This window comes from Anopheles ziemanni, chromosome 3 (assembly GCF_943734765.1).
Source record: "Anopheles ziemanni chromosome 3, idAnoZiCoDA_A2_x.2, whole genome shotgun sequence".
Lineage (NCBI taxonomy): Eukaryota > Metazoa > Arthropoda > Insecta > Diptera > Culicidae > Anopheles > Anopheles ziemanni.
This window is the reverse complement of record NC_080706.1, coordinates 32,546,400-32,572,755: the sequence shown is the minus strand read 5'-3', so window position 1 is coordinate 32,572,755 and position 26,356 is coordinate 32,546,400. Positions and strand designations below refer to the sequence as shown.

The 26,356-nt window shown below is 48.1% G+C and overlaps 2 protein-coding genes across 6 annotated transcripts in view; both read left to right on the top strand.

Moving 5' to 3' along the window:
• The window catches only part of LOC131288364 (semaphorin-5B), a 72,715-nt gene extending 47,534 nt beyond the window's left edge, over positions 1-25,181 (top strand). The window contains exons 2-7 of the mRNA XM_058317489.1: positions 20,541-21,257; positions 22,357-24,059; positions 24,133-24,300; positions 24,368-24,535; positions 24,618-24,826; positions 24,914-25,181. Coding sequence (XP_058173472.1) covers positions 20,541-21,257; positions 22,357-24,059; positions 24,133-24,300; positions 24,368-24,535; positions 24,618-24,826; positions 24,914-25,177 — 3,229 coding nt within the window. The 3' untranslated portion in view covers positions 25,178-25,181. The remainder of the gene's footprint in view (positions 1-20,540; positions 21,258-22,356; positions 24,060-24,132; positions 24,301-24,367; positions 24,536-24,617; positions 24,827-24,913) is intronic.
• The window catches only part of LOC131288370 (protein krasavietz), a 340,776-nt gene that overhangs the window by 164,868 nt on the left and 149,552 nt on the right, over positions 1-26,356 (top strand). The gene's annotated exons all lie outside the window — the stretch shown is intronic.

Genomic DNA, 26,356 nt, shown 5'->3' with positions numbered 1-26,356 from the left:
GGAATGTACAACGCTTTCAGCAACGATCGTCATGTTGGAATGCTGTTTTTTAACTCTTTCCACAGCACCGTGACAATTTAGTTACTTGGGAACGTTGTAGTGGTTGAGCTAAGTGTCTGAAATGATGATAATTTGTTAGCGAGGGTTCTTTAACATGCTGACACACACACACAAAAAAAGAACACAGTGCAGGAACGCATGTTTTCCGCATGTTTGGTCAATGTTAAATTGTAAGCAACGGCACAATTCGCTTGTCGTGCTTTTTTCCGTCAGCACAACAACTTCATCGAACCCTCCATGTTCCAAGGGAAGGATCAGTATCTCGATCACGAGAAAAAAAAAGTTTGTTTTTCTTTTTTATCGAAAAATGTTTCCACGCGGTTCTTTTTTACTTTTGTTTTTAAAAGCAAGTCAATTTTCATCGATCAAGGTTAAATTATGCCACCCGGAACCCTGACCTATGAGAAACCAACAGCAAGGAAACATGATACACCCCACAATATGGCAACGGTATTTGGTGGTCGGTGCATGAATTTCGTCTAACTAGTTTTGATGTGGATTTTAATTATGCTTTCCCTCGGCAGTAAACCAACCTCCTCTCGCTTTCCCACACGTTGACGTTACTCACGAACCGTTCGAAATAATATACTATCATCGTTCCATCACACACACACAAAAGATCCAACAATTAATTGGTGGTTTTATTTTTTATCGTTTCAGGTATGTTACCGTGACGTGTCGTGCTGCGAGCTTTTACGGTTGGCTTAGGAAAGGTGATAATGTCCCACGTTTGGAACGGTCAGAAATAGATGCGCAATCAACGTTCGTCTCAGGTTCGATCGGTCATTAGTGGTTTACGTTCGATCCTTCGGCGATCATTCGAATGGTTGGGAAGGAATGCGCCAGTTTACACGACACTCTTTCGTGAAATATGTTTTCAAGAGGGTATAACAATTAACGACGTTATAGTACGAGGCATCACAATGACGTTATTGTGACAGTCATTTTGACATGCCGCTTAGTTTGATCTTCAGAATTATAATTTAAGCAAGAAGGTGCATAATCTCGCGTGGTGAACATTAATTGCAATCGTTCATTTTAACAACTGCAAAGTGTAGTTTAATGCGTCATAAATCTCGCTTAGTGCAATTTGAGTTTTATGCAACCCCAAGAACCGAACGACACCATAAACATCAAACGCGAACGGTGAAAAGCGCGAGAAGAATGCGAACTCACGTTGGCATGCAATCGAGCCAAAATGCAATGCTGAACCGAACGCTGGTTCCGCTTCCGGAATTGTTTCTCATTACTCGTGGGGGAGGGAGGGGAATGTGGATGGGTAGGAATCTTGGGTGCTTTTCATTCCGTGCCATTTACACGCTTGATTCACACAGCGAACGTTGCGTGCGCACGCTTGCGCTGATTTACGGCCGGTACGCGGGAAACATTTCAATTAAGTCGTAAACATCACACAATTTATATATGTTTAATGCAATCCCGCGAGTGACCTGCTCCCCTGCGACAACCAGCCCACCCCAGGGAAGGCCTTTCCAGCGCTGGGGTTTCAATCCCAACCATGCCCGCATCGAGAGTCATATTCATAACCAACCATGGCCCAACCAACTTTCCGACCATCCATTCCGATCATCATCATGGGAAACAGCGAGAGGTGCAAGGGGTCGAGTCCATTCTACCCCGTTGCTCGACGATAATGTAAATCGAGGCCGAGGAAAGTGCGCCTAGGATTTGCGAACATTAAATAAATCCCATTTATTTGCACCCGTATCGGTATCACGAAGTGAGGCGCGGGAGAGGGGGACAGAAAAGCTCTAGATGTAAACACACAGACCTCGCTTTGCTTTTCTCGCTGCCCGAACGAGTCAAGTCGTTTTTGCGTGTGGAAAAGATTAGGGCCGGTTACAAATTAATCGCTAATTAACCCGACGACAGGTAACACCGGGTACTTTACATTTCCGGAATGCATAGCATTGCATTGATTTAGGGACTTGCATTTTCCTGCCGGTTTTCCTTTCGGCACGCAGGAGAAATTGCCATAAAAATAACAATTTTAAAATCAAAACAGGAAGTCGAAGTGAAAATATGGAATTGGTTGCGGATGAAGATAGATGTTAGACATCATGGTCACGAAGTCCTTTTCCTAGGTCGATGTAGATATGCTGGAATACTACTAGAACTTAACCTAATTCGTGGTAAACTTGTGATCAAAAGTCAGCAATATATCAACGATTCCAACATTTGTATTTCTGACAAGAAAAGATTGTCCAGAATTATCTAATGACTTGAAAGATAAAGTAACTATTTTATCCTCTTTTTCAACAGTATAAAACTGGTTTATCAAGATATCACGCTGTGAGTTCCAATGTTCTAGTACCGTCGAACTTGGTTCCTGTTGATAAAGCAGATACTCCCTAGAACCGAGCCGTTGTACGTAGGAAAACCCTCTCCGAAACCTACCTTTGATCATGGTGGTCCATGCACGACGTTGGAGTTACCTCCGCGTGGCGTCTACGGCGGTGCTGAATGTCTGGCGCAAAGGACACCCCCTGACCGTACACGTTATATTCCCGCGCCTTGGTTCGGTAGAAGCTCAAAGCGCATCTCGACCTACCGCCGCGCTTTTAATTCGCTCGTTTCATTATTTTAATTGAAATTAATTTATTTCTCCAAACCCGATGCACCACCGGTGGTCCGTACGATGCGTTCGAGACAAATGGTTTCGTATCGATGTTGGGAGTTCATGTCTCGAGACATGATAAGAGCAACGACATATGGCGAGACCAACCGATTTCAGTACGTTTAAGTTTTACAATAATGCTTCGTTTCTCTGCCAACGATTTCTCCTAATTAATTCGTTGTGGCAAAAAATATGGATAGGAATTATGAAGTGAATCATCATCGTCGTAAAAATGCAAACGATGAACATGTTGCTTTAGCCTCCTGATAGCCTGCCAAAAATAACTTTACGCGACAACATCTGCGCGGCATATGGCGTGGGGAGAGGAAATTCTGGCCTAACTGAATCACACTCCCCAGGATAGATGATTGGAGCGGACTGGCGCCGCACTCTGCATTACCTCGGTGGCCAGAAAATGTGAGGTGACATCCACATTCCAAGCCTGCGCCTCTTTGCGTTATTCAGCGAACTGTGTTTCGCAGTGCCGTTCGGATACTCTAACGGGCCTGGTGTGTCGCAAATGAATGTCACAGGGTGTCGCGAGTTCGAATCTCCGAGCCATATGTGCTATCTGCCGCCGGGACCACACTCCATAAATTATCGAACGCTTCTTCGTCGTCGTGGTCTACGACCCCGTCGCGAGCTGTACGACTCGCGCAATAAACATAAAACCCGCCCCCGGGGGTGGTGGAAGCGGGAGTCCGGCCGGTGTCAAAGCTTTGGAGGGAACCCCGCGGGCGAACCGCTTCGGGCAGTAAGTCATTGTTCTTGGAAAACGGCGGACGATCGCGGACGGGTGGGCAAAAATCGAGAGCGATATGTATTTCTGCGTTCCAGGTCTCCCCGTCGTCCAGGAACGGAAGGGGTGGAATCTCCCAACGTTTGTGGTCTTCCTCCGGCTACGAATCGCGAATGAATATTCATGGACCTACAGCACACACACGGCAGACGTTTGGTCCTCTTCGGGTTTTTTTTCGCCGATCGTTCGATTGCATTGATCGACTTTGCCGACCGTTTGTTGTTCTATTGGGGCGCGCCTTCTGTTGGGTGGCAATTCTATTTCACACCGCGATCCGCATAGACTCCCGCTGGTTTCGCGTCGGGTTTGTTTTAGGCTTCCCGGCGGTACGCCAGAACCTCCCAGAATTAGGTTTGCAACTGCGGAACCGATTGTGAAACCGGGGTTCGCTATGCAAATGCCCCCCTTGGATATCGCGGCCATATCACCTCGCTAGAAGAGTGCACTCGCTCTGGGAAGAGCGCAAAGGTGAACGTCAATGGACGATCTTTGGCCAGGCCAGTCCTTGGCCTTCGATGGTTGCAACTCGTGGTTCACAGGCTTTCGTACACACAATGTGGCTGAGGTTATTTTTTTTTGCAAACCCACACACATAGAACTATTGGTGCTACATCAGGCGCGAACTCCTGCCGAGAATAACTTAACACTCGCGCAGACAATCCCCGTCTCAGCCAACGGTTCACGGCTGGCGTGGTTAAATGGTTGGCAATTTTACGAGCGTGGCCCCAGTGAAGGTTCGGTGGAAAGGAGATGGAAGGTGCTGCAGTTTTACGATCCCCAAATCGATTACCTCCCGGGTCCCGCTACACTGATGCACCGGTATAGAGCCATCGCGGTTCGCGAGGTGAAGGCAGCCACACTGTCCACAACGTTCGCCCGGCGAAAGACCCGTCCCGATGTAGAACGTTGATGGGGTCATAAACATCAACTTGTGGGCAACACAAAGACCGCAACAAACCTCTTAGTGAGTCTCAAATAATAATGTTACACTGGTCGGATCTCGAACGCACCAGAATGTGAAGAAGAAACCTCCAGTCGGCGGAGGTTCCTCCAAAGTGTCCGAAAGACATAAAACCCGAAATTCTCCCCCCGATGTGCATGACAAAGTTGCGCCCGGGCACCTCGGACCCGGCTCGAAGTGCATCGCTCGGATGCGGGCGCCCATGCTTGGAAGATATTAAGCTTGTCAAACGTTTTACGAAGTACTTTACCAAACGTGACGCCGGTCGACTCTGAGGGCCGGGAGAAAGCGAAAAGCTTGTCTTAATCGCAAGTGTAAACACAGCCCGGGTGGAAGTGTTGAAATTGAAGGAAATCCATAAAGCCAGGGACGTGACGAAATGGGCCGATTTGATGAAAACCCCTTCGCGTTGTAAATCAGAAATACAGCCGCAAGTACTTCAGCGGCACTCAAGCAGGCAAGAGGGCAGCCATCGGAGCGCAGATGGTTCTTCAACGCACATGTTGTTCGTATCTGGTATTGCCATTGAGAGTGAGTGCTGAGTCGTTGCGCACATGGTTGGCGCACAGTGTTTTAATTTCGGCTCTGGCAAATTGGATCATAACTCAGACGATGTACGAGACGGCGCTGAGGCTGTCAGATTTAGCTTGCCCTACCGAAACAGTTACTGCGATAATGAAGCCAAGTTTATAACTTTTTTTTTATATGGTGCTAATCTCCATAATATCTTTTAATTAATCTGTTTAATATTTTGTTCGAGATTTTCTACACTTCATTTTGATTAAATTACCCCCGATTAAGAGAACGCTATCCGTTTTTGAAACGGTTACGTATTCATGTCTTTAGATGAGTTCCTATATCTCATATGAAATTCCACCTTGAGGTGGAAGCTCCCTGTCGTAGGTTGTACGATATTGTAACGCACCTTCGAACGTCTAATTTATGCACTCCCGAAGCGTTTCAAATGGTCCATAAAATAATAAAACTTATCTAAACCAACAAAACCATGAACCGGCATCGAGAAAGCTGCCGAATTGACTCGGGCGAGGCTCGTTTGCATTCCCATTAGACGTGGTGAGTTCAAGGTTTATCGGCCGTAAACACAAATACGAATCTAGAGGCGGGAATCTTCCGATGTTCTGTCCCCGAGGGACGCGTGAAAGTGAAATCGTACGACGTCCCGTGTCCCGTGCCGTACCGGCCCTCGTGACCCTTTGTGCCCTTTGGACGGTGGCAAACATTTTGACAGCCACGTGTGACATTTGGAGTGTGCTCCCGTCGCTGTCACGGGGGAGAGTTAGGGAGGTTGTTTTAACCCCACAGCTGCCGTCACCTTGGCCACCCTCGGCAAGTCCATCAAATCACCGTGGCTTCCGGTGAGCTTTCGCCACTTCGCTGCGCCCGTAAGCATAATTTCATTGTTGTTTAACTAATTTATATTGCACCGTCAGGTTAGGGCTTCGCCGGAACCTTTCGCCAACCCGTTTGGGGTTCCGCTTGTGGGCATGATTGACACTTTCCTTTCCGATTAATTGCACGTGCCTCCCCGAAGGTCCGGTTCCTGGCGCGACGGGACAGAGTTTTCCACCACACCACGTTCCGCACCGCACCTTCGATCATCGGTAATAGGGAGATTCTGCTCATTATACGGTTGACTGTATTCCCTCAGAAATGGGAACCCCCGTTTTCCGCGATGGTGATGGTGTTTTTGGAGATTATTATGCCTTTATGGCCGTAGATCATCTGCATCCGGTCCCATCCGGCAGCGGTTTTCGGTGGAGGAGAAAAGCAGCTCCAGAAATGACGCTAATTTGCGACCGCATCCAAAAGTGCCAACACCGATGATCGTGCGCGGGTTGGGGGAATTTATTGGCGGGGCCGGTAGCAAATAATATAGCCATTTGCGATGAAACGCCATCTTTTTCCTTCACACAGGGACATCCTTTGGTGAAGCAAAAAGAAAAAAAGACAGGCTCTCTGATGATCCGCTCCTAATGAATCGGATTTCGAGCATTGGTGATTTTCGTTTGCCGATTATGGTTTGTTTTCCTGCCGATGTCCGTTCGCCATCCTGTGCCGAAAACGGTGGAATCGGAGCTTTAAAGCACGTAACTTTGGCCCAAAGCGATGGTCCGAGCGAGTGGATAACAGCAAGTGGTCGTTCCGGTTGTCATCAATTAATGCCGGTAGTGCGACCGATAGAGCAACGATCTATACAAACAAAAAAACGAAAGAAATGTTTTCCTTTGTAGCGACATGCGGGAGAAGAAAAACCTCGCACACAGAAACCGTATTAAAACAACACACCACTTTATGGATCCTTTCCTAAACACACCGCGCATCCCATTCACGCCAGCTCACCAACGATAGGTCGACGATTAAATCGATTATTTATTTTCCTCACACATACTTTTTTCCGTTAGAGGAAACTGAACCCATCTGGACCAATCGGTTCCGCCAAAATGGAACAGAAACTTAAACATATTCCGGTCGGCTTGGTTTAAATGAGCGGATTTGGAAAGCGTCTTCGCCGTTGGCTCTATCGATCATTCTCATCTGTCGATAAACAATCTTCGAGAATATTTATTCAAAGCTGCAGAGCATCCTCTTTTGTGCGCATTTAAAGATTAGGAATTTGACTTTTGAAATTTGACACATTTGCATACGAGTTTGGCCACACCGAAACGAATCATATTTTTATAGTTAATGTATATTTAATTTGAAATGAACTCCTTTGTTGGGTATTTAAATGAGTAATAACATTGTGGTTCAGAACTGTTACACCTGCCATAACCTAAACGATAGACTATGATCATTTCACAAACCAATTCGTATGCATATAAGATAAGATCAGATAATTGTGAACCGAAATCAGAACTGCCATTCTTGTTCAAACCAGGTGCGTTTAATTTGCTTTTTGACGACGAAAAGAAAACACTCATTGGCAGCCAGTGATCGGTTGTCAAAATTGTCAGCCTCGTTAATTGGCCCATAATCGGGCCGTTTTTTGAAATCACACCGCGCTTTATCTTTCGCAACATGCGCCGATTGTCGGCCGGCAGGCGGGCAAGTGGATTGTTCATGTTTTATGAGACTTTTGATTTCTGTTCCCCCTGCCCTCTTTCGCTCCCCCCAACGCGCCGCATTTGCATGCACTCCCCGTGAGTTGGAGTATGATGTTGTCATTTTGAGGGACGATTTCCTACGGATGCATGTAATTTATTTTTCTGTTCCCTTCGAATGTTTACAGACAAACTTCCTTCGTCGAAGTTGTTGGGTCGTTTCGTTGGGTTTGAAAAATGGGAGGAAAAAAAGTAATAACGACACACGGCGCACGACCACGTCCGTGTACATCAGCGATAATACCGCGATCATGACTTTGGTTGCTTGGTTTTGCTGCTATCTCCTTCTTTTTCTTCCTCCATTATTTTGTGTGTTTCGCTCTCCGATGCACTTGCCAGCAGAGTGTGTGCCGCCCGTTGCAGGTTTCGGCCAGGGCTGACATGACGTGAAACAGCTTCCACCGTTTCTGCAGCGTGCACGGGATCATTGCATTTTGATTTTTTTCCCTTCAGCGTTTGCCAGATCCGTTTCGTGCAATCCAAGTGCATCATCGATATATCGATTGACTGCATCGGTTGTTGCCTCCGTTGGAAACCGGGTGGGAAATCTGGAAACTGAATGCGCGCCGACGACGATATTGCACCGACTTTCGCGTCAACTGAAGGCAACCTGTGGCAAGCATACGGTTTCCGACTTATTCATGTCCGTCAAACCCGCTGTTTTTTACCTTGGCTTACTGTTTTGCACAGTGATCTTGGTGAAGCCAGGTTTTTTTAAGTTTAGTTTCAAATTTCGGACAGGTTTTGTGTGTTGCGTTGCGTGTGAAATATTGATAAAATAAAGCTCCATGAACATGATCCGCTCGCTAGCTTGCCTCAGAGCGGTTAACCAACGCCAGCTCACGCCGGTATCTAATGCCAGCTACCTTTCGGTCTCCTTTTTTCCTCCGTCCCGCGCCGGGGGAAGAAGAAAAACCGCATCGAATCCCGTTTTCATTTGCGCGACTTCCCAAGACGTGACTTGCATACGTGCCCGGCGTTCGATGCAACTGCACTTTTTCCAACCAGCCAGACTGCGAGGGCCCTCCTTCACGTGTTTCCCGGTTCGCACGGCGGCACAATGGGTTTCGGTTTGTGGCGGGCGAGGAAATGTGGTAAAAGGGGTTGTTTGGTAAAATCATGTTCAAGCTGCAGTTGCATATTTACATCATTTTAATGCTAACGGCTTCATTGGAACACAGCTCTTCCCAGCGGTATCTGTCACCGCGAGCTCCACTCTTTTCTCTTTCCCACATTCGTATGGTATTCGACTTTACCAGATCTTCCCTTTCTCACCCTTTAGGTTTTTTTTTTGTTAACACTTCTCCATCTCCACCCTTGGTGGTTGGTGGTCATTTGCATTAGTTGCACTTTAACATGCCGGCAAACAGGGAAGAGAGAAAAAAAGAAACTTGGTGATGATGATCGTGTGCTGATGGTGACCGGTGGAGCAACCGGGCGGTATGCTAATGATACGTGTCTCTACACTGCGCCTTTTGACCTTCGGTGAAGTGAGGCCCCGCCATCGGATGCTGACAGAGAAGTCAACGATGGCGATGATCGACGGCAGGTGATAATGGATCCGGATTGTCGCGCGCAAATCGAATCAATTCAAGCCGAGGTGGAATTATCAATGGATGTGCTGCCTTTTTTTCTTGCGTAAGTTGGCAAGAGTTGGTTTAGAATGTACAGCAAATAACACGCTTCTAGGGTCGGTTTAGTTCTGAAGAATGAATGAGCATAAATTGCATCTACTCTGGACGGCCCCGCTTCACAGAGCTCTTAGGCAACTTAGGTGAAGGCCTCCGGTGGAATGGAATTTACGGTGGCGCTTTTGATTGCCCGAGCGACTCCTGCGGCGTTCGTGGTAGCGCCCTACTCTAATTGATAAATTAAACACACCAGCTAATGGCCACGATCACTAATGTCCGCCGCACTCGCATTTAGTTACCTTGACAATACCGACAAATTGTTGTAGGTTTTTCAATGAGACCAACTGAAACGCCCACCTGTCGAGTAGGAAAAATAAATGCACCCCCCACTCGCACTGCACCACAAAAAGCGTTGCCGGAAGCGGTCGATCTTAATTGATCGTGCATTATCGGTTGCTGCCGCAGCTTATCTGCGCGAGATCGAATGAAATGCACATTGCTGCAATCGATCATTATGCAACGGAAGTGGTGACTGGTTGTGGAATTATTAAGATATCAGTCGAGTTGTTTAATAGAATTCATATTTCTACAGAGTTTCGTTTTTAAAAGCTTTTACTCGTTCGGTTCTTAGAAGGTAATTGAAAGGCGCATAGATTCGAATAATTAACAGGGTTTTTTTTCTGAAGCAAGAATAAACAGGTAAAACTAAAACAGAAAAAGTCACAAGAATTGCTTTTTTTAAGTTTTTGAGTTTTTTAGCAAACATATATAAAAGCAATTCATTCCGATGTTTTTAAGAAACTTCAACGAATTCTATTATCATGTTGAAATCTTCCAACGATCAACGTGATTTGTACTTAAGCTTTGATGAATCAAAAAATAATAATCACAAAACTGTTTCATTGCTTGAATGCTTGAAAACAAATTGACTGTTTTATGTATGTTTTATTAGTCAAATTAACACAAATTCTATTATCATGTTTAAATCATCAAACGTTTTGTGTTTTGCTTTTGATGTATCAAGAAAAACTATTTATTTAACTATTAAAATTGTGAAACAGCTGAAGTCTTTGCAAACAAATTGTATAATGTCCAAACAACAGAGAGGTTTGATAACAGATAATCTAATCCCCATCACAAGCCTCATCATGGCTCGATTAGTAGTCGTTTGATCATGTCCATCAACCGGAGAGCACAAGGCCAATGGTTGTGCGATGATCTCAGCAAACCCGGCAGCCCCCACATGCCCGGCGCGAGCGTTACATTGTACGATCAGATAAGAACCAGGCGATCTGTTCGCTTGGTTCGCGGATTGTCTTCGATTGCTCATGACATCAAGTGTGGGCTTTAACGGTTTAACCCGCCTCGATATCCTTCCCACGGTGATTTCAGCTTCAGCGCCGTCGACCACTCGATCCTCCCGAGGGTCGGAGGGCGATCTATGCAAGCGTGTTTTGTGAACAGCACATTAACAAATGGGTCCTTTTTGGAGCGTGCCCTCGTTGATTGATGTGTGCGGAGTGCGTTCAAACTAGTGGTCGATGGAGCTTGGACGAATTATTTTGCATCATTCGTCATTTTAAGCCGCACTGCAGTTCGACCGGACGCTGATCGACCTTTTCGAAGTCCGAAAAAAAGCATAATGAAAACATGAATGAACCCTTCGTGGCTGCGCGGTGGTAGGGTTTGTCGTGGCAATCGATCGGTTTACATTTCCCAACCCTTTTGTTTGCTACCTTCTGCTGACTGGATGACCTACTGAACCGGACGCGGCGTTGTTTATGCTTTCGAAATCGGTCCAAAACAGTCGCCTCGGATAGCCCGTTTGATTTGATAAACAAATTGGGAGCGATTGCATTGGATATGTTTTCTGTGTCGAATGCATCGGCAGCGCTTTGTTGGGCAAACGCTCGGTCTGTTCTGGAAATTGCAACAGTTCTACCGATCATAAATTTTATTTTGTTCCCATTGCATCGGTTTCGTTTGCATTTTAAAAACGTTTCCTTCGCCATCTCTAGCTGCAAACGTTGCGTACTTTGAACTGTTTCCATCGACTTTGTATAATTTATTGTACATTGTTTGCTGCGGAGGAACGCTCTTGACAGGTCAATCTTTCACCCCTCCAAGTACCACCCAGCGTGTGGCGTTGAAATGCCACATTGGAAGATGAAAAATTTGCCTTCCATCCTTCATCATCATCCAATGCTCGATGGCAAATCAACTCTTCTGTGCTGCTCGGTTTCTTTGTCCCTCCCAATTAGAAACCCTCATCGGGAAAAACGGGATCAATATTTCTTGACGATTTTTCAATTAGCTCCCACGTGGGCGCCCAGGAGGGGCGGTCCGGCTTTTCGTTCTTCATTCTTGGCTTTGTGGAAGCGCCCGGCCACATTTCAATGAAGTGCTTTTCCGCACGTGATTGATATCACCGACATGGCGCATTTCGTCGTCGGTTCTCGAAGCGTTGGCTCGACGGGTTCATAAATGCAACTCGGTTGATGATGCGCTTTGTTAAGGGGATGCACGCCCATCGAACGTCATCATCAATCGTGGGGTTTGGAGATCCTTCCTCCGCCTCGCAAAGTGCTCTAGAGCGCACGCATTCTCGACCCCGCTGACATCGAGCCGAGGGAAACACGGATGATGCATATTTATCGCGCATCCTTGACACTCGTTAACGAAGCGTCGACGTCGCTCGGTCGAGTTCAGCGACACTTAATGCATGTTCGGTGGGGGCAAGTATCGATCCCTTGCCAGTGTCCTGTCGTGCTCTAGTTCGAGCACTCTTCACCCTTGGGCGCTTTGCTGACTTGGCACAATGTGTCCAGTGGTTGATTGACTCGAAGAAGGTTCATCCTTTTAATGGTTGAGGGAAGTCGCAAAAGTACGATAAATGGCGACTCTCGCTCAATACATTATGCTGATGATGCGGAAATTGAATTGCACTTTTATCGAGTAACCTATCAACCCGTTTTCCATTCTTTAGCGGTTATAGGAGCTCAAATTGCGATATGTAGAATTAAATTATGACCTACCATGCGTTAAATTGGCTTGCTATTGGTTCATGAAACACGACTTGCAAAATTAATTATTTCTGAGAAGAGAACTTCGGTCGGAAACGTGTACACCTCCTGGACACATTCAAAACAATCATCCACGGTATGATGGGCCTTGTTAGCAAACGATTTTCATTTAATAGTGCAGTCCCAAACGGTCAATGACGTACTAAAATATAGGAACCGTTCGAATTACTCGACGTAAAATTAAAACTCTTCACCGCAAATGAAACGCAACCATTAAGGCCGGAAACTTTACGCATCGGAGTCCTATAAACGTAAATTAGCGGCAGAGAGCAACGTCGCGGGCGTCTCTAGAGAATCGTGTCAATGCGGATTGTTGGCCATTTGGTGTGTGGCGCGACCGACGATCACCCACGCACGTCGTTTGCTGCATTTTACCGAGACGCTGCAAAACATCGAAACTGCCCCGAACGTTCATCCGCCACGCTAATAATCACTTTTTGCGTCTCTAATCACGGCACCGGGGGAGAAAAAAGCAGCCATCGAAAGGTGGCCTCCCGCCACAAGCACTGGGAAAAAAGGTGCCGAGATACTTCATCTGCGTACGTCAGTTCAACGTCACGGGCCCAGCAGAAGCCTAACGCTGCCGTTGCTTAATTGCTTCCACAACAAGCAATTACCAATTAAATCCGCTCAACGCAGTAACGCTACGAATGACGACCCAGCCCGGCTGGACGATGTTTCTCCAAGCGGGCTGGAACTCCTGGGACTCCAGGACTACGAGTACGAGTGGATCGATTAAATTTAGTGTCCGATTCCGTTTCGAAACGACGGACCCGGCGCAGTGCGAACCCACACGAGGCTGGTGGCGTGCGTTGGTGAGTCAAACCTCGGCGCCTAAACCCACAATCTGTCAGCTGACCGATGTTTGTGTACTCTCCTAAACATCTCTAACCCCGCGCGCCGCTCTTGTAAACCGGAAACTGATCTTCGAGATCCACCGAGATATACCTCAATCGGACTTCATATCCAATTACCGGCCGCCCAATGTCCGCAAATGGAACGGTTACAATTGCGACGCTTTGCCAACGACTTTGCCGAGGATTGGCCATGCCGACGGTCCTGGGTGCCATTCCCAGGGATATCTCGTGGAAATCGTGGAATCACCGGCAATTTACCGCCCGCCCGATGCCAACCGATGCGATCCGGCGCTGGTGTGGAAGTGGTAAATGCTGATAATTAAAATCCTCCTCGAACGTACTCTTCGGTGGTTTGCGGTGGAGCGAGCTGATCAGGTTTTACGAGGAAGTCACCGGGAAACCGCGGAGTTCCCCGTCCGATACCTAGAAGCTGTTGAAGTATGTTTTTTCCTATAATCTACCTAGCGAGTGCTATTATCTTAATTTAATCTTAACGTTTCCTCTCGACGAGTTGGCACTGATTGCGGGCATCCATCAGGTTGCTGGGTTGATGCAGGGAAACTCTAGACCCTAGACTTAGTGTCACCTTTGACACGGAAGTCAAGAGAGATCGCCGAATGGTGCAATCAGAAGAGATCTCCCCGTTGATTATAGAGAATCTTCAGGTTAATATCAATATATCCAAATAACCATCCACGATCGCCAAGACTCAGAGGCCGGTCAGGTGTAGGTCGTTTTACTTCTGATTATATTCTAATACATCACTAACGTCCATATGAATCGTTGATGGCGATCCTTCGGTCGTAAAGTTACGTGAATTACGAATTTATCGTCCTCTGATGGGATAATCGTACTGTTATTGGCATCTATTAGAATGTAAATTTTATTTACGCCGCAATCTCGTGCGCGGAAGAGCACAATAATTCGATTGCTGCCGCACCCTGTTGTTGTTGACTTCCAAATGAACTCCTCCGTGCTAAACGTTTGATACGCTGGCGAAAGATGTTTCCAGTGGCCATCTGTTGTCTTTGAGTTTGTGTTTGGTTTGTTTTTTTTATTGGTCCTAAACACAAATCAACATAATCCACGATGTCTCCGATGCACGAACTCGCTTGGCCTCTGTAGGACGTCCAGCGACGACCCGTTCAGTATTGCGCGCACGTTGCGTGCTTGTTGTCCGAAGGTCTTCATTTGTGCGCCGACTCCGTCAATCTAATCGGCTCGCCAAACAACGTGAGGCGCTAGTTTTGGGCGGAGAAGATCATCTCCGTCACATCATGTGCCAGCGAGTCGTTGTTGCGTCGTGATGCGTGAGGATCAAGAGGCCAGTCTCGTCTCTCGAAGCAGAAGGGTGTCAAACATCGGGGTGTTAGGGTTATGGGTATTTTAGCGTTTTGTCAACAATCACCGCGAGCCGGAGACACATTCGAGGAGTGTGGCTAAGTGGTTGGGAGGGGGGTCGTAATGTTGCACGCCCTGTCCGGTGACACCGGTTCACCTTCACATACTTCATTATCAGCAGCGGCTGGGATTGGACGGCCGGGGATTAGCCGGCCACGCACGCTGGTGTGGCCAGCTTCGCCTGTTTGTTGGATTTTCAAGGGCTTCGCAAGTGCTTTTCCTTCTGCGAAATTCACCACCTCGCCGGAGGGACACTCCCTTTGGGTCCCCCTGCCGGGTGCGTTGACGCGTTGGAACCAATTTGTTTGATTAATGGTGCCGTTTGATGGCATTTGAACCTGGGACTTGATGTGATTCTTTTTTTTCCGTTCGTTCAACATCACGCAAAAATAAACCTCACACACACACACACAAGCACATGCTCTCGAGCTAATCCATCGACAGAGGGGCAGCGCACTTTCTAATAATGATGCAGATCGCAAAGAATCCATACCATACGAGGCCCCGGGGGAAGAACAATACATTCGCTGCATCATCGAAAGTGATGAGGTGTTTCGTTTGCATAAGGACATCGACACCATTATGTGATTGACTAAGGAGAGGCTAATGTTAGAGTCGACATTGCCTGACACCGCGGGTCTCGGTGAAGCAGGTGAAGTGATTTCCCTTTTCTGTACTGATTTGTTCGTATGATCGTTTTCATTCCAACTCCTTTCGTTGCGACCTACATAGATATTTATTAATGACTTTTTATAGACAAATAGTTTGCAAACCAATCTCAACGCGACCTTCGTTTCAAAACCAGTTCCATTTGCAGCTTGATGTTTGGGTCCAAAATATTAAGTTTATATGACTTACGCATGTCCAAATAAAGAATTGGTTCTTGTTGTCTTTAAAACGGTTTTCATGTTTAGCAATGTTGATGTATAGACTTTAAATAAAACATTGGCACAACCCACATATAATTTAGTTTACAAACCCCGTTTAATCGATCGTAGACCACCTCTAAAGAGGAACTCCAGTATCGGCAAGACATTTTTGAACGAAAGTGTGTCCCTTGATCGCTTTGCACCACCCAGGCGACAACGGCCGAAACTGCCAATAAACTGCGATTAAACGATAAGTATTACATTCGAATAAAAACCTCTATCAACAATGCCAACCGAGCGACCGAAACCGAATAAATGGTACTGCGAAATTGTCCATAAAACTCACGGACATATGGAACGTTCCCCTCTTTTTGGTCGTGGAAGGAAGTGCTTGTTCCCGAGATCCTATAGCTGAGGACCTTCCTCCTAGAACATGCATTAACCAACTCCTCCACAGTTGTCCATTCTATCCAATATCTGAGTCGACCAAGTGTGCTTCCTCGCAGATCCCTCACCGGAGCTATATCGTCGATAGTGGTGGGGCCGAATAAATATGGACACTTTATGGCAGCCAATTAATAAAACTGTCATCTGATTGATTCAATCCTGTCTACCTTTCACAATCTTCCATCGCCCTGGGTGATAGCGCTTAAAGGTGGTGTTTTTGCACGTAGTCAAACAACAAACCCAGCAAGAGCGTATCTTACGATCTCGGCGTACTGCTGGGCAAATGTGTAAATTCAAAAGTCGTTTCAGTAGTTTGCAAAAGAGAAGAAAAACCGGCAGCCCCCGTCGGAAGGAGCTTGACGCTGGGTTGCCCTTGCTGTGGGCAAGAACCGGGCCTCGTGTTTAGCTCGTTCATTATGGTTGTGCTTTAATCGGAATCCGGAGGCGATAAACGATCGCACACTCGGACACCACACCGCTCGGATCCGATCCTCGTTCGTTCGATCGATCTCTTCGATCGCAAATCGCTCGCGTCTCGAGCGTCGGGAACTGGAACTCGGCGGGTCCAACGCAAAGTGCAAAGTCTCGTACCGAACGCTGGGTGCACGCGGTGCACCTAATCCGACCGCTGAGTAATTTGAACCATTACGCCACCCGATCCGCGCGAAAAAGTAAACCCCCGCGCACAAGTGCACACGCAACTAAGTACGCAAATCACCGCACCCAGCCGCACCCTTACCCGTGCCGGGTCTCCATCGAAAAGGGAAAGAAACTCCTCCATTAAGCCAACACTCTGGGTGCGGTTTTGTCAAACGGTCTGAGTGTCATTGCCATCGGCCGCCATTGGAGCCGCCGGTGGCGGTGGCGCAATTGTATTGGCACACTTTTGGCGCGACTTTGGTCCCATGAGTAGGTATCCGCCCGCGTGGTACTCGCGCTCGCGTAAGTGTCTCGTAAATCGAGGCTGTGGGTCAGATGAATGTGTCCCATTAGCCTGCCGGACAACGGGACCTTGTGTCCGGAAAGTGCGTCGGGGAGTCCTGCGTGCAAAGGTGTATTTTGTAGACCTTGCGCTTCGATCAGACACCTTCCAATATGGGTCGATGATGACAGTCGAGTCCTGGAAACAACTTCACGCAAGATAAAGTGTAAACTTAAAGTATCGTCCCAACGATGAGCTTAGCTCCAAACGATGACGATATGTTCAGGCTTGGAGTAATTCATCGAGGGATGAACAACTTGGAGGACAGCAATCAGCAATTCCTGGTTTACTGCCATCCCAAAGAAGCAACACGTTGACAGAAAGAAGCCAACCGGGGAATTAACACGTTCACCCGCATTCTGCCTCACCAGGCTCTCGTTCTATACCTTGCTCCAACACTGGTCCACGCTGTCCGTGCTTGCTTCTGAAGTCATCCCTAATTAACCGCCCGCGTAGGCTGTACCGAATGTCCGCCTTCGCAGCGTATAACGAACCCGAATGTGCTGACATCGGGAACGTTCCAAGAAGCAGATTAACCAAGAAAAGTTGCGAAAGATCCTGAACCAAGCCGAACAAGATTACGGTGGGCATGTGTGTAAAAACAAAATTAAAAACATATAGCGACGTGATTACGCGACAGGAACAGTGACACACATACAGAATTCGACACACTCTGATTGGGAAGCATCTCACGCCTTTAGTCCAGCTTACGCGTGCAGTATGGGAAAATCGCCGCCGGATGTCGAAAAGTAGCACAAACCGTGATGGGCCAAGTTTAATCCCTTCCCACAGATCCCAATTTTTAAGCTTATCAATGTCGAGTCGGATTTATTGGAGTTGGAGTTAATTTCCTTTTGGAAATTCTCTCGACCTTCTTTGTTTTGTACCTCTGAGAGAAAGTTTTATTCCCCTCTTTCACTCACAATATTTACCATAAGGGTAATGTTTTATCTACAAAACGAGTGTTATAAAATGTGCTACTTTATTTTCCTTTTATGTCGACTATTAAAAGCACATTCCGTTGGCAAAATGAAGCCGTTTCGGCGACGCAGAAGCTCGCCAAAAATTCAAACAATATTCACCTGCACGATAAGCCCAAGCAATTTGCATTTCTGAATACGTCCTCTCACACGAAAGGCAGAGGCGATCCTGAGCTGGTCTTCTAGGCTAGCTCGACAATCGGGAATTGAGTCGATTACTTCGGGGATTTGCAGTCCTAATGTATGGCTTCAAATTTGCATACTAAGAGTCGCTCCCTCGCAACGCCGTACCGCTTCAGGGGAACGTTTCGGGAAAGATTCTCCTCCGAGGCACTTTGGATCTGGTGGACGCTTTAGAAGGGGTTTTGGTTTTAAACTCTAAACAAACAACCCCAAAAAAGGTCCAATAAAAGAACGACATACATTTCTCATTAGGTGGCATTAAATAAGAGGAAGTCCAACACGATCGATGCATTTAAAAGCGGGGCCCATCAAAGCGCTTCCCATCGTGGTGCAGGACGGTCTGGATCTGGATTTACCTCGCCACCGTTTTTGGAGCTTCCATTTCCGTCCGCACCTCAGGCCAAAGTGTTGAGCTGGGCCATTTTTGTCGCGCCGGGATGCTCTTCCCATTCACCTCCGCGAACGGAAGCGACCCTGAGGCTTCATTTGCTTGAACGCACTCGACCCTTCGGGAGCCACCCGGTCGTCATTAGGTCGGCGCCACTTCCTTCCGCTGCTCCGGTCCTGGCAGCAGCTGGCCGTAAATCATTCGCAGCGTTCGCAGCGCCATCGGTAATGTCCGCACGCGATCCACTTTGTTAACACACTGCCCGGTTCTTCGCCTTTTCCGCGAGTCCTTTCGCTTCGGATGGCGGCGCATTAATTTTTGCTTTCCTTTTTCCTATCCGTCGTAACGTGCATAAATCATTCGACCTACCTGAAACCGAATAGTCACAGTCCGCCGCCGAGCGTGTGTACCAAGCGACGGTTAACAAATACGCTGCACCCCGTTCGTTCGCCCGCTGGAAGGATGCCCTGGAGGGCTGAGCCCGAGCTTAGACAAACAAACCTGCGCGGGTGCGCTGGTATGGAAAAACCGTGGCGATTTTCACCCACCCATTCGGTTGCCGAAGGGAGTTCGCACACACATCGCGTTCGGGTGCATGGCAACTCTTACGCGAACCATCTCGCAACTGCGATAGATAACGGTTGGGTGTTGAGGATGGGAGGATCAGGTTTAGGGCTTTCGCTCCACCTCGGAACGGCGTAGCTAAATCCAGCATATCCGGTAATCATGGCATCGATTAGTGAACCAGAGCTTTCCCAACCCGGTTCGCTACGGCTCCGGTCGGCAATTATTCTTCATTAGAAGCAACTGCGCGGACTCGACGATAGCCTTATGTTTTCGCAAGCTGCTCTACATGCCAATTTTTTTTCTTTATTAGCAGAGGATTTCCCTTTTGAAACTTCATTCAACAGAAGTGGCAACATATGTATTTTTTTTTGTTTGAATAATTAACATCTGGCTGTTAACCTAAAACCTAATGTTCTCATATAATTTCCCAAAAAAGAGCGAAGATAAAAATGTACTTTGATTGATATCTTGTGGCGAGAAAAAATTAGGCTTCTTTCTTCCAGAGACATTTCCATAAATTAACTATAACAGACATGTTCTGTTTCCCTATTTGAACAAACCGCTGTCAGCTCACGACCACTTTGGCGTACGGTACTATGTTAATGCTGATACGTTAATCTTTTGTTTTATGACTTTGTGCGGCAACGGCGGATCCTTAGTGGAGCAGCGATGGAGTATGCTATCGATATTAAATTTATCAACCTCCATACCATCTACTGGAGGGTAAAAAGCGTTGCGCCTCCAAAATGCAGATGATATGCAAAACTGTATGGACAATCGTTAACTTTTGGCGCCTCTCGAAATCTGCCGTGCGCCACCAAGCGCGCTACATCGATGGTTGGTGACTTTTGTCTGACCCAGACGCAAACTCCTCCGGTCCGTACCGTTTGATCCCACATACATGAACACACACACACACACACTCCTTTTGTGGCCGACGGTCAATAATTTCGGGCAAGGTTGCGTGGGCGCAAAATGGTTTTGGCGAATATTTCTTTTCGTTTTTCTTTGACCAACAGATTTTTCCGTCGCCCTCCCGAGCCTGGATTTTTTTTTGAGGGGGGTGGATTTTTATTTGACGCGATTTATGGTGGCGCGAGCGCGGGAAGGACTATGAATGATCGATGGCCGTTAAGGAAGTGCCAACAACACGATTCGCGATTTTATTGCGGCGTTGGGTGTGAGAAATAAAAAGGGAGCGACATTTTAATTGACTCGCCGAATGTTAACGGAAGGCTGGAAGGCTTTTTGACGCCCCGAGCCCAAACTCTGGTGGTCCGCGGATCTTTATGATCGACTTTGAAGACCTTATTAGTCGCGCTGGGAAATAGATTATGTTTTTATTTAATTAGTGACTTTCGCTGTACTGCTTGGCCAATTCGTCGAGGGCAATAAAGAATTTCGACATTCAATCTGTTCCCCTCCAGTGTGTCGTGTGGTTTTACAAGCACCTCGGCATAAAACTTCCAAATTAAGTTTATTTTGTGTGTGACAAATTGCTCAGTATTTAGTTTTTACTTCAAGCAATTGTATCTTATTAATGTTTGTGACCTTCTTTCTATTTCTCTTCCTTAGGGATAACCTGTTCCGGTTCTCGTTGCGACTGGACGTGATCGAACGCGCCTCCTGGGACGTACCGCAGAACCTGCGATCGCTCTGCACGACGAAGGGCCAGTCGGAGGAAGCGTGCCGGAACTATATCATGGTGCTGCAGAGCTTCGGCAGCCAGGTGTACGTATGCGGCACGCACGCCTTCCGGCCGCGTTGCACCGTGCGCCACATGGAGGACCTCTCGGTGACGCGGGACGACGACGGCATGGCCAAGTGCCCGTACAACCCGGCGGCCAACATGACGGCGCTGATGTCGGAGTCGGGCCAGCTGTTCGTCGGGTCGACCACCGACTTCTCCGGCCTCGACTCGGCCATCCTGCGCGCGGACATCACGCAGAACAGCTCGCGCATCCTGCGCACCGTCCAGTACAACTCGCTCTGGCTGAACGAGCCCCAGTTCGTCGGGAGCTTCGAGCACGGAGGCTTCATCTACTTCGTGCTGCGCGAGGCGGCGGTCGAGTATATGAACTGCGGAAAGAGCATCTACTCGCGGATTGCGCGGGTCTGCAAGAACGACCCGGGTGGTACGCCGGGCATCCTGAAGGACAACTGGACCTCGTTCGTGAAGGCCCGCCTGAACTGCTCGCTGCCGGGCAACTATCCGTTCTACTACAACGAGGTGCAGGGGATGGTCTACTCGCACGATGAAGGAGTTCTTTACGCGACGTTCACCACACCAGAGTAAGTAGTTTCAGAATTGTTAACTGATGATTGTCGGCAAACATTTCCTAAAAAGGGCTAGATGATTAAAAGTAAACCGAAAACGCGTCCCGGATATCTTAAACGATGAATTAATGTTTTCAAATAGTTAAGTTACCTCTTCTTCTTGGCGTAACGACCTCTTGGTCATGCCTGCCCGTTAAGGGCTTACGAGACTTGTTTCCCTGTTGTAGTACGTGGATAGTCAGTCCTCTCGTACAGGGGAGGGTCCGGTCTCGGTTGGGATTCGAACCCACGCCCTCGAGGTGGTGAGCCCCGGCGCTCATGGGCCGATTTTCTAACCGGCGCTACCGCTCGGCTGTCGCGGACCCGAAAGTTAAGTTACCTAAAAAGTGGTAAAAGATAAAATATTTGAAATTTTATCGTTGAACTTTTCAATTATTTTCAATCTTATTTTCGTTGAACAATTTTACCTCATTCAACAATTTCAATCTTTAATTTTTCGAACAAAACAAACCTGACATCGTGAAAACATTGAGATGTGTTTTGTTATGAAGCACTAAAATTTTCTTACGGGCCGGACTTTGCCGACCCCTTTTATTTTTTATTTATTAAATTTTTTTATATTTATTCTATTAAAAGTACGAGAGGTTTACTTCTGATCTAGATTATAGATGTTGCACAATTCTCAACCATGTTAACTTGAATCCTTACAACAAAATCCTCAATAGTTCCATAGCATTTTACATAAATGTTTCGTAATAATGCACCGAGTGCCAATATAGCCATAATTTGCTAAATTTATTTAAAGGCATTTTTACTTAAATGGTTGCAAATTCCAGATCATTTAAATTTTAAAGAATATTAATTAAACATGAACGTTAGGTATTTAAACACTTTTGTGAAATTCTTTAATAAATGTTGTCCTTATCTTTGCTAGGAAAATTAGCAGCGTAGTTGATGACTTTCCCAATTTCATTTCCAAACCATTCGTGACCGTGACTAAAGCAGCCTAGGAAGCTATAGAAACATTAATGTACAACTTAGTTGGGTTGAGTTCACCCAAGAAATGAAAAGCTTTTTATAATAACACCCTTTAAAACTTGTTTTGTAATTGCAGAAACAGCATTCATGGGTCGGCAATCTGCGCGTACAACATGTCCGCCATTCAGGCCGCGTTCGATGGCGCCTTCAAGCACCAGGAGTCGAAGGGAGCGGCCTGGCGTGCGCAGGAAGTCTCCAGCCGGGACCACTACGAGTGCCGCGGATCGGTTTCGGCCCCCGGCCGTCACATGTCGCTGATCGAGTCGTCCAAGTACCAGCTGATGGACCAGGCCATCCAGCCGATCACGGGCCGACCGCTGCATCATGCGGCCCTCGAGCGCCTCAGCCACATCGCGATCGACGTCATCCCGACGAAGCTGCACGAGCGCGTCCACATCATCTACGTGGCCACGGACGACGGGCTGATCAAGAAGATCTCGGTGTTGCCGCGCACGAAGGACACGTGCGTGATCGAGCTGTGGCAACCGGAAGCGCGCACCGACGGAGTGACGGCCCGCATCCGCACGATGCAGTACGTGAAGGACACGGAATCGCTGTACGTCGGCACGGACCGAGCGCTGATGCGCATCCCGGCGAACCACTGCGGACGCCATCCTTCCCGGGCGAGCTGCCTCAACTCGATGGACCCGTACTGCGGCTGGAACGAGCTGCAGGAGGCGTGCACGGTGGCACCGAACGGGGATACGCTGGCGAAGTACTGGGTGCAGAATGCGACCGAGTGCCCGGTGCTGACGGCTCCGGTCGATGGTGGCTGGTCGGCGTGGTCGGATTGGTTCAAGTGTGCCCAGTCGGGGAGCGGTGGTGGTGGCGGTATCGGGGGAGCCGGAGGACAATTGGCGCTCCAGCTGCAGAGTGCCGCCGCCGAGGAGTTCGGCCCGAACGCGGACTCTTGCCTGTGCCGGACGCGAACCTGCAATAACCCACCGCCGAAGAACGGAGGACGCGGATGCACCGGAGTTCACATCGCCGTCAGCAACTGCACCGTGCACGGAGGCTGGACGGAGTGGTCCGCCTGGTCGGCCTGCTCGCAAACGTGCGGGATGGCCGTGAAGACGCGACGGCGCACGTGCGGTAATCCGAAGCCGGCGCACGGAGGACGCGTTTGCGTCGGGCCGGATCGGGCCGAGATCTACTGCTCGCATCTGCCTCCGTGTCCGGCACCGAAGCAACCGCCGGTCGATGGTGGTTGGGGTCCGTACGGAGACTTTGGGGAGTGCAGCGCACCGTGCGGTGGCGGGTTCCGCATCCGCCGTCGGAAGTGTGACAACCCTACGCCACAGAACGGTGGCATGGATTGCTCCGGGTGTCACTTCGATTACGAGGTTTGCAATACCCAACCCTGTCCGGATGTGCGGAAAGCGGGCACCTGGACACCTTGGTTGATGGTGCCGGGTGGGAATGGGTCCACCGGCAGCGGAGGTTACGTCGAGAAGCGCTTCCGGTTCACTTGTAAGGCTCCGATCGCTGATTCGGCGCTGCTGAAGATCTCCCCCAAAGAGGAAGTGCGTGTATGCCAGGCGGATGGATCTTGCCAGAGGTCGGTGGACTCGGCGGGACTAGCGGCGTCGATGGGATCCTCCTCTGGAGGCGCTACGCTGGATGCCGATGGTGAGGATGGTTGGAGCGAGTGGAGCTCCTGGAGCCCGTGCAGTGCGTCCTGCGGAGGAGGCTATCAGTATCGGACGCGCGTCTGCGAGAAGCTTGAATGTATCGGATTCAATAGGACGAAGCGAGCATGCAACACCCAACCATGCAAGGGTAGGTTCACCTCAAAAGACACATCGTGTTCCGAGCATCATCTAATCACACCCTTGTCTTCCTCTCGCTTCAGGTGAATGGGGTTGCTGGACGGACTGGACACCGTGCACGGTCAGCTGTGGCACCGGAACACGATCCCGCTCTCGCCAGTGCCTCTCGATGTCCGGCAGCTTAACGCCCGAGAACGACTGTGAGGGTAAAAGCGTGCAGTACGAAAGCTGCGAGATGCCAAACTGTGACTGTAAGTAACGGATTTCCCGGTGGAGCCAATTTCGAGCCAAACATAACCTCTCCTTTTCCTTTTGCAGCATTCCTCGGCTGGGGCGAATGGAGCGAATGGTCGCCGTGCAATGCGGACAACGAGAAGCTTCGGACCCGTGTCTGCCTTCAGCCACACTCGGTCTCGGCCACCGGCGAGCTTACGTGTCTCGGAAGCGATCGGGAGCTACGCAAGTGCAACATCGAACTCAACAATGGTGCGTCAATTTGCCCAGCTTGAGGTTTCTTTTGGAAGGATACTAATCGTAACGTGCTCGTGTTCCTTCTTTCAATTTCCAGATGGTCCACTACCACCGGCGGCAATCTACGCCTCGTCCGTCTCGGCCATTCTGATTGCGGTCGCCGTAACGATGCTCGTGTGCTGCAGTGTCAGCATTGCCGGCACCGTGCACTACATGAGGCGCAAAACGAAGGGTCTGAAGGCGATCCAGGGTTCGCCGTGCTACGGTTCCTACCCGAACCAGTACTCTTCGCTACCGACCAAGGATGTAAGTGGATGGATCGCACACGATCATTCATTTCCTCTTAAGAAATCTTTGAAATTAAAGGGTGTTTGATCGTTCCTTTCTTTGCAGTTTACGGATAGCGGCAGCAAACCGAAACGGCAGTCGTCCTTCAAGGGCCCCCGGAACGATGCGAGCGGCTCGAAGCTGTCCAATGGCACCGGCACGCTGGTCAAGTCGATCAACGTCAACGGTGGCCCGCTCGGCAACAACACGCCCAAGATTCTGGTGAAGTCGTTCAACGAAACCGACACGGCCACGATCAAGCGGAACTCGCACGGTCCGAACAACATCCGGCACGCACGCCAGCTCGAAATGGACGAGGACAAGTACTGACCAATGGGCGACCGGGAACAATGCCAGCCAGAAGGTGCGAAAAACGAAAGGTGAAAGAACATAGACATAGTAACGACATACATGTAGTGTAACAGTTGCGCCTCAAGATTGACCTAACTGTGGGAAACGGAAAAGCAAAGGGAAAGTATTAGCAATTAACACAAGAGACAACTTAGGAGTTATGAAGAGACTAATGAGTGGACGTAGGAAATGGACAAGGACAAGAAGAGAGAGAGTTTGCAATGCCGATTTGTGCCATTAGTGTGTAAATGTGTTTTATTTTTCGCGCGATAATCAAACAAAAGACAAAGCAACGAAAAACGGTAGTATTAAGGTAACAGAACTTTAGGGATTTAAAAACAGAAAGTCGTAAAAACCGCCTTCCAGGGACCCCCCCCCCCCCTAGCTTGTATTTATAGTAATAATCCTTCAGAGCGTGTCGTAGGGTCAGCCAAGTCCAATCGTGGGTGACATATTTGCATTTCTAAATGTCGATTGGCTGCATCCTGTTTTCTTTTTAAAGTGAACTTTTTAACATGTAAAAACTAGACGGCAATAATAACCTGTTAGGTAAGGCATCCAGGTGGACCTGTCGCAGGTGATCTCGGCCGAGCAAAGCGACACCCAGCGTACGAGGTAGCTCATATTGAGCGCGTTAGTATTTAGGCACATTTTAACCACCGTAACCGTCGTAGGTTTTGTGCAGATCGTCAATCTCCACGGCGGACACGGTTATTTTGTAAGGGCGCATAGTCATCATAGCATTCGAGAACAATCAATCAAAAAGACTAGAGCAATACGGAAAAAGACATACCTAGCGTGTAAGGCGAAAAGAGGGAGGGAGCTTTGTGCTTTTAGGTTTTTGTTTGTTGAAGTTTTCCACTAACAATGTGTTTGATTTCAACTGGTTGACTTTGGTAGTGATACAAGTGAATACATTGTAGCATTGTTACAGCGATTTACAAAAGTGAAAACAAACCCTCAATAAAAAACATTAATCCTTTTGGGAAGAAAATAAATATATATAAACACATGTGTTCGTTAATTTACAAACCTTCGAATTATTTAATTTATGAGAAAAACTTCATCATTCCGATCGTTTTATGATCGTGTTCAGATGCTTCTGCTGTGATCGCCAACGCTTTTTGCGATGGCCGCCGGACCAATCAGCAATAACTC